The 8,166-nt window shown below is 33.0% G+C and overlaps 1 protein-coding gene across 1 annotated transcript; it reads right to left on the reverse strand.

Annotated features, from left to right (window-relative positions):
• Positions 1–574: 574 nt before the first annotated feature.
• Positions 575–7,861, reverse strand: LOC133030350 (ABC transporter B family member 15-like). Its single transcript, XM_061103037.1, has 7 exons — positions 7,403–7,861; positions 7,238–7,292; positions 6,973–7,151; positions 6,427–6,884; positions 5,286–5,826; positions 2,750–3,685; positions 575–2,263 (listed from the first exon to the last, which is right to left on the reverse strand). The coding sequence occupies exons 1-7, from the start codon at positions 7,643–7,645 to the stop codon at positions 875–877; spliced, it is 3,801 nt and encodes a 1,266-aa protein (XP_060959020.1). The 5' UTR covers positions 7,646–7,861; the 3' UTR covers positions 575–874.
• Positions 7,862–8,166: the final 305 nt, after the last annotated feature.

The following is an 8,166-nucleotide window of genomic DNA, read 5'->3' on the forward strand; positions in this document are numbered from 1 at the left end:
AGGCTCCTTTTTTTTCAACAAATATTTTTAATAATATTTTAATAAAAAATACTACTATTTTTAATTATTTCATTAAATTAATTCATATTTAACTAATTCACCTTAAAAAATACTATTAAAATAATCAATCTTAATTAAAATAGAGAAAATAGTTAGAGTAACATTAAGAAAAAAATAACTCTATTTTAACATTTTAACTATTTTAGCTAAAATTTTACTAAATAATAAAGAGTTTGAAAATACTCAAACAACATAACAAACTAGCTAAACTACTACATTAACAAAACTGTCAATAGTACACTCAATAGGTGCCCACTTCGTGGGGCAGCTCAAAATCTCTTCTTTCTCACTAAAATTATACTGTATGCAAGTTTTGAACAGCAAGAATAATGAGTTTTGTTTGACTATAATAAGTACTTATCTATATACATATCCATGATATAGGTAACATCCTTAATGATATTTTGGGTGCTTTAGTCCTGTTGAAAGAAATAGAAGATAATGTAGTACCTAGTACCCACTCAGTTGTTAGCAATAATGTTGGCTTTATAGTTTAAATTAAAATAAAGAGAAATAAACATACAATAAGATATTAATTATAAATATATATACACAGTCACAGATACACAGTTCAATATTCTGAAACACTTTGTTTCAGTACACGTACAATTACAGACCATATTATTATTAAACAAAATTATATATATTTATATATTACTAAATAAACCTCCTTTGAAAGTTCTCGAACAATAATACCAATTTACTAAATCACTGTACATTTCCACCCGTCACTTCAAAAGGGCTTAAAAAAGTACAGTAAAATTAGACAAGTAGTGAATTACCAGCGCGTAGATGACACGAGAGGCTGAATATGTTAGTTGAGCGCGTGAGTGGTGGAAGCTGGCGTTTGTTGAAGGCTAACAAGAGAATAATAAGCTCCTTGAGGACCTTTATCTAACAGAGAAGAATGAGTACCTTTCTCAATCACTTTCCCTTTGTCCAAAACAGCAATGGTATCACACTTCTGAATTGTACTCAACCTATGAGCAACCACCACGCTCGTCCTACCAATCATCACGCGCTCTAACGCGTCTTGTACTACTTTCTCCGATTGACTATCAAGGGCACTAGTGGCCTCGTCCAATAGAAGAATAGCTGGATTTTTCAGTATGGCCCTTGCTATTGCAATTCTTTGCTTTTGACCCCCAGAGAGCTGTACTCCTCTGTCCCCGCACCATGTTTCGAATCCGTCCTTTAATGCCGAGATGAAATCGTGAGCGTTCGCTGCTTTAGCCGCTTCTATGATCTCCGCCTCGCTAATCTTATCGGACGCTCCATATTTAATGTTCTCTTTAATAGTTCCAGCGAATAGAGTTGGCTCTTGGCTAACTAGTGCCACGTGTTTTCGCAACGATCTTAGATGGTACGATTTTATATCTCGACCGTTGATTTTAACTACTCCTTTAAGTGGGTCGTAGAATCTTTCGATTAATCCAATAATGGTTGATTTGCCTGAACCACTTTGGCCCACTAAAGCAGTTGATTTCCCTGCTTCGATTTTAATCGAGAAGCCTTGAAATATCATCACATCGGGCCTAGCTGGGTACGCAAAGTGAACATCACGAAGCTCAACGTGGCCCATTATCTTTTCGGGCTGATGGCCCTCCGGGTCTTCGGGCTCAATACGTGTGTAACGGTCCAATATTGCAAAGACTGACCCAACAGCGTCCGAGCCCTTAGCTAAGTCCGTGGTCATGCTACCAGCATCAGCTATGACACGGCCAGTACTTACCAAAATCATGAAGGTTTCAAATAAGGCTTTGGATGAGATGTAGTGGTTAGCAATGAGTTTTCCACCGTACCAAAAGTCAAAAGCCCAAGTACAAGTAGTGAGGCTTTGAGAGCAAGCAAGCCCAATTCCTGCATACCAAGATTGACGCATGCTCTCTCGACTTGGGCCTTCTTGGGCTTTTTGAAGCATCATGAGAATTCTGTCTTGGGAAGAGAAAGCTGTGATGATTCGAAGATTGGAAACAGCTTCGGCAGCCAGTTTGCTGCTCTCGCCTTGGGCTTTAATGGCTTGATTGGACATGCTTTTTAGTAGGACTCGACGTGTGTAGAAGCAAACGATGATGAGGGGTTGTACGGCTATCATAACAAGGGCTAGTCTCCATGCAATTACCATGCCCATTGTGCATGCTACTATTACAGCTGAGCAGGTTTGTACAAGAAGAGCCATTCTATCACCTACTAATGATCTCACCTACACAAAACAACACCAAAAACCATCCAAATAATAAGAATGTATTATTACTCAAATAAACTAGCTTTAAATAATCTAATTTGCATCATAATATATAAAGGAAAAAGCCTTAAGTTTATCCTTATTAAATTAAAGTGGATTCCAAAACATTTTAATTTAATAAATAGTATAAAAAATCGTTAATAAATTATAAAATTAAATAAAATAATATAAAAAATAACTTACTATACCGCATTGTCTATCTTAATGTGGCTAATAGTAATGCTAATATACAAAATGAGAAATGTTAAAAAATACTATTGTTTTTAGTACTACATTTTCATTTTCAGTATCATCCACTTAATAAAATGTATAAAAGAAGCTTTGAGTTATGTTCTTACCTCTTAGGAACTTTATGTTTACGATTTTGTGCACACAAAATATGCTATTTTGGTGACTATGAGTACTATGGCTTTTCTATAAGCTAAAAATTAAGAATAAACATACCACGTTGGCATCTTTAGCAAGTCTAGCACAAACAGCACCAGTAGAATTCTCATCCTGATCGAACCACCCAACTTCAAAGGTAAGTACCTTAGAAAGCATTCTCTCTCTGACTCTTTTAGTCAAGTACTCTCCCATATAAGCAAAACTGTAATGCTGACAAATATTAATAACCAACGAAAATATAGCCAACCCCAAAAAACACAGCGCGTAAATCCGAGTCTTCTCCTTAATCTCATCATGATTAGGCAAGAAAAAAACTGATATCATCGAACCCATAGCGAAAGCATAGACCGGTTGAACAGCACCGAAAAGTACCGCGCTTAAGCACCCGAGGCTGGCCTGTTTCCACTCAGGAACATTCATACCCAAAAGCCTCCTAAAAGAAGGTACCGAGAGCGATCTACCACTACCACTACTTTCGGTTTCCAAAACGTTGTCGTTTCCAGTTAGCGAAAACCGAGCCGAGTTATTAGCCGAGCTGGAGCGGCTCACCAACGAGAGACGGCGGCTGCTTGTGTTGTTCAACTCCATGCTCGAGATAGAAGAAGAACCAATGTGTCTCGTTGTTGTTGTTGATGATGATGGTTCTTCTAGTGTTTTGTGCTTCTCCATTTGCTGTAAGCGAATGAGAGAAGCGTATAGACCGTCTTCGCGGTCTATAAGGTTGTTGTGTGAGCCTGTCTCCATAACATGGCCGTTTTGGACGACGGCTATGATGTCCGCATTGCGAACTGTGGAGAGGCGGTGGGCAATGACGATTGTTGTTCGGCCCACCGCGGCCTTATCTAGTGCCTCTTGAACCACTCTCTCTGATTCTGAGTCTAAGGCGCTTGTTGCTTCGTCTAGAAGAAGGATCCTTGGTTTTTTTATTATTGCTCTGGCAATGGCTATTCTCTGTTTTTGTCCTCCTGACATTTGAACACCTCTTTCACCAACCTGCAATCAAACCAAGCATAATATTTATTTAATTATTAAAATTAAGATAAATTAGTGATTTTTATTACCTTCTTATTTTACAAATATCATTCTCTTCATTATCACATTAATTCTAGTGATGTAATAGTATAAAGATATAAAAGTGAAATATTATAGTTTCTGTTTGGACACTAAATATTTTATTGGATTAGCCACTACTTGTTCCAATTGACCGAATCAAAGTATAATTTATAAAGAGAGTTGCTTCATAGTCTACTTTCCACTTTAAAGAGTAGTTTTCATGAATTGATTGGTGTTGTAATGCTATAAATAAATATCAAGCCCATATATTTTATTAATTAAAGAGACAGTTAAAGTTCAACGAACCTAATGAGTTAAAATAATGAGTATTGTTAATTTTGAATTAGTAGTAGTTGGCAATATTTTCTTTAAGTTATGTAAAATCTAATGTTTAATTTAGTATATTAATAAGAATATGACACTACAAAAGATGATAGTTGCATTTTAGCAATCCTTTAAACTAATTGATTATGTGAACCCTTCTCAACTCAACACATAACATATTGCTGAATCAACTAGATATATAATAATGCAAGAATTATTGTACTAATAATTAGTATTGAATATGTTAATTATTTTGATATGTTATTAATTGTCCTTTGCTGAAAACAAACAAAAAGTACTTTATTATGCTGTTTGATTTGACTGCAGAATATAGTCAATGGTGGTCCGCGTGGAAGTAATTGGATTCTAATTGTGAGGAGAGAAATAACAACGTTGGTATGTGGGGAACGAAATCATGAGTTGGTTGGATTAATAAGATTTGTAAATAAAAACACTAAAAATAGCATAGAAATCCTTCACCACTATTTCTTGTATGCCATTCAGTATGCCAATACAATCATGTGTTTGGATTTATATAGATATACATCTAATATTATACTCTAGTTAATTAACCTATATTTTTCTGAAAAAGTAAAAGCATAAAAGCCAAAGCAAGCAAATAAATAAATAAGTGTAATCATAGTAGCTAAATGATTTGTTTTAATTTTATACAACTTCTCAAATCTTATTTGAATCTCACCATTAAATGTTAATTAAATTATTAAGTATATAAAATATATTTTTATTATCTTCATACAATGTCTATTTCAATTAATATTTTACGGTAAAATTTATGACAAAAGTATGAATGAATATCGCTGCAAATTACCTAATAAATAATATCGTAAATACTACAATTTTAGATTTTATGTTTTGCAAAAGTTATTAATTAGACACTTTGTTTTGTTAAATAACCAATTAAATTATATATTTTCCAAAATAAAAAAAATAGTACTATAAATTAATTTTTTATCAAAATAAAAGTTAATAATAACCCAATTCAAAAATGATTACATTTTTTATATTTGTTCTTACTAGAAATTGTTTATAAGTTGGTTATACTAAAAAAATTATCTAAAATTGAACTCAATGTACTATTTGATACTATTTTACAAAAAGAAAAATTAATAGATAATTTTCGTAAAATACAGAATCCAAAATAATATTAACCCTAAATAATAATAATTAGTGGAAGAAAGAGAAAAAAAAAAATTACCTGAGTTTCATAGGCGTGAGGCAATTTAGAGATGAAATTATGAGCATTAGAAGCTTTAGCAGCCTGAACAACCTGATCTAAATCAGCATCTTCTTTTCCAAACAATATATTTTCCCTAATAGATGTTGCAAAAAGAGCTGGTTCTTGACTAACCAAACCCATTTGTGATCTTAGCCACTTGAGCTGTAAGTTATCAATGGGTACACCATCAAGGCATATGTGACCACCAAGTGGGTCATAAAATCTTTGCAACAGTGATATTACTGTTGACTTTCCCGAACCACTTCCCCCCACCAAAGCCACTGTCTTTCCCGATGGAATCTTTAAGCAAAAATCCTTGAAAATTATGCTTTCGGGTCTAGAAGGGTAAGCAAACTCAACGTGTTTGAATTCAACTTCCCCTGAAACATTCTCCAATACTTCACCTTCCATGCTCTCTGAATCAATCTTAGGAACTCTTTTAATTACCTCCATTATTCTCTCTCCTGCTGAACAAGCTTCTGAGAAGTACTTTAAGTTTGATAAACCAGCTCCTAATGATCTGTTTTTATCATAATAATAACACAAATTTGTTCACTTAATTATAATAAAAACAGAGTATATCGTTATGAAATGAAAGGATATTTTCGTAAATAACAAAAAATGACAAATGAATTACTACAGTTTCTTTAATATTTTTACGAATTTAAACTTTTTCTTTACAAAATGGGGACAGTTATTTTTGTGTTTGCATGTTACTGCTACATTATTAATATTGTTTTCCGAAAAGAATAATATGTGTAAAAAAATTGTTCAAATAAATCCGTAAAAGAAAAGGTGCAATTTTATTATTCTACCTAAAAAAGAAAAAATTATTTCTATGAATGAAAAAGAAGAAATATTTTCATAAATACCTAAGTGACAATAGAATTGCAAAAATGTAGATTTATAGTTTTTAACATTTTTACATAATTAAGTTTTTTTAAAAAAAAATAAGAACATATACATTGTTTTTGCGATAAGAACATAATTATGTAGCTGTAACGTGAAAATTAAGTAAACAAATTCATAAAAAATATTTAAAAAATTCCAAAAACAGAAAAACAGAGGAGAAATTTTTAAATATTTTGTGCAAAAATCAGAGGGAGAGAAAGAGACTTACAATCCACCAACGGCTATGGCTGCACCAACAGCAAAAACAGTTCCACCTTGAGCCCCATGATACATAACCATTCTACTTCCATAATATGACATAAAAGACCAAATAGCAAACACAATGCCATTACTTCCAATCGCCAAACCTTTAGCCAACCCTTGTTTTAACCCCAATTTCACCGATCCTTGTAAAGCTGCAGAGAACTCTGTTATGGTTTTACTTTCTCCTACAAATGAATAAACGGTGCGTATCGATGATAAGGCTTGCTCTGCTATAGTCCCAGCCCTGTTATACTCTTCTCGAATCTTTTTAGCTAATCCCATCAAAGTTCTTCCGTACATTAACCCAGGAATTACCAAAAGAATCACAAATGGAAAACCCACTATTGCCAATTTCCACAACATTATGAAAGCCGCTATATAGCTCCCGGCAAACATTGAAAAATTCATCAAAAAATTGGGTAACTGTTACAAACAAAAACAAAACAGTCAAAAATCTAGAAACAAAAATAGTACTAAATTTCCAAGACTTGAAATGATTTTTTTTATTAACCTTTTCACTAAGAACATCTTGAATTACAAGGCTGTCGTTGGAGACACTTGTGATAACCTCAGAAGTACTTGTTACATGTAAATCGAAGTACCCAACATCTTGTCGTAACACTGCTTTTAAATATCTTGCTCTCATTCTTGCTGCTTGTCTTTCCCCTGTTCTTGTCCAACAATATCCCTCTAATTTTTGAAATTAAATAATTAATTAATAAAAATAAAAATAAAAATATGAATTTAATTAATTAATATGTTGAATTGAAACCCACCAAAAAAACAAGTCACAAATGACAAACAAGCCAAGTACAATAACGCCACTGCATTCTGTTAAAGGCCCACATAAGAAGAAAACAGAGTATTTATATGTTAGTACAAAGAAGAAGAAGAAGAAGAAGAAGAAGAAAATTAATGAAATATGTATATAATAAATAAACCTTATTGATATTGTTAAGAAAAAGATCAGTTGAAGAGATTGAGGTTGATCCAACTCCACCAATATTGTTCATTAATTTGCTAGTGATTAACAACACCAAAGGAGTAGTGAAACCATCACCAACAGAACCCAGAAAGCCAAGGATCATCAAGCAATAATCAAAACCATCTGCATGTATGAAAATGGATCGTATAGACCCACCTTTCTTTCTCATCTTTACATCTCTCTTATTTTTCTCTTCCATATTTCTTTTTTAGTATTTTTCTGGGTAACCAATCACCAAATAATAGTGATTAATATTTTGATATAAAGATTCCCAAAACACGTCTTTTTCTTTTTCAGAACTTCAACTAAGGGTGGGTGTGTGTAAGATGACAGGAAATATACACAAGGCTAGCTTGGTCCTCCTGCCTTGGAACTTGCATATACATAATATATTTATATATATAGACACTAAATTGCCATAGTGGCATTTATTAACAAATCAAGCTTATATTAATTAAGAACACTTTTATTAGACATTAGTGTGTAGCATTTTTAAGAGTATTGTTATTAAACACTAGTAGTGTCTAGTACCTTCTCGACATGTCATGTTGCGATTGGCTAGCGATATTCCTCTAAAAGCTATTATATTAAATTATATAGGATCTAATATTTAGTTGGACCAATAGTAATATTGACACATAGGAAGGTGCTAGCCACCACGGGTGCCTTTTAGCATTTCTCATTAATAAGTGGCGCCTTATAATTAGTTAACGATATTTT

This window comes from Cannabis sativa, chromosome 8 (genome assembly GCF_029168945.1).
Source record: "Cannabis sativa cultivar Pink pepper isolate KNU-18-1 chromosome 8, ASM2916894v1, whole genome shotgun sequence".
NCBI classification, from domain to species: domain Eukaryota; kingdom Viridiplantae; phylum Streptophyta; class Magnoliopsida; order Rosales; family Cannabaceae; genus Cannabis; species Cannabis sativa.

Coding starts and splice junctions, on each gene's coding strand:
- LOC133030350 (XM_061103037.1), bottom strand. CDS start 7,645: ATGGAAGAGAAAAATAAGAGAGATGTAAAGATGAGAAAGAAAGGTGGG. Junction 5,827..6,426: donor GCCATAGCCGTTGGTGGATT/GTAAGTCTCTTT, acceptor TGATAAAAACAG/ATCATTAGGAGCTGGTTTAT. Junction 2,264..2,749: donor TTGCTAAAGATGCCAACGTG/GTATGTTTATTC, acceptor TGTTTTGTGTAG/GTGAGATCATTAGTAGGTGA.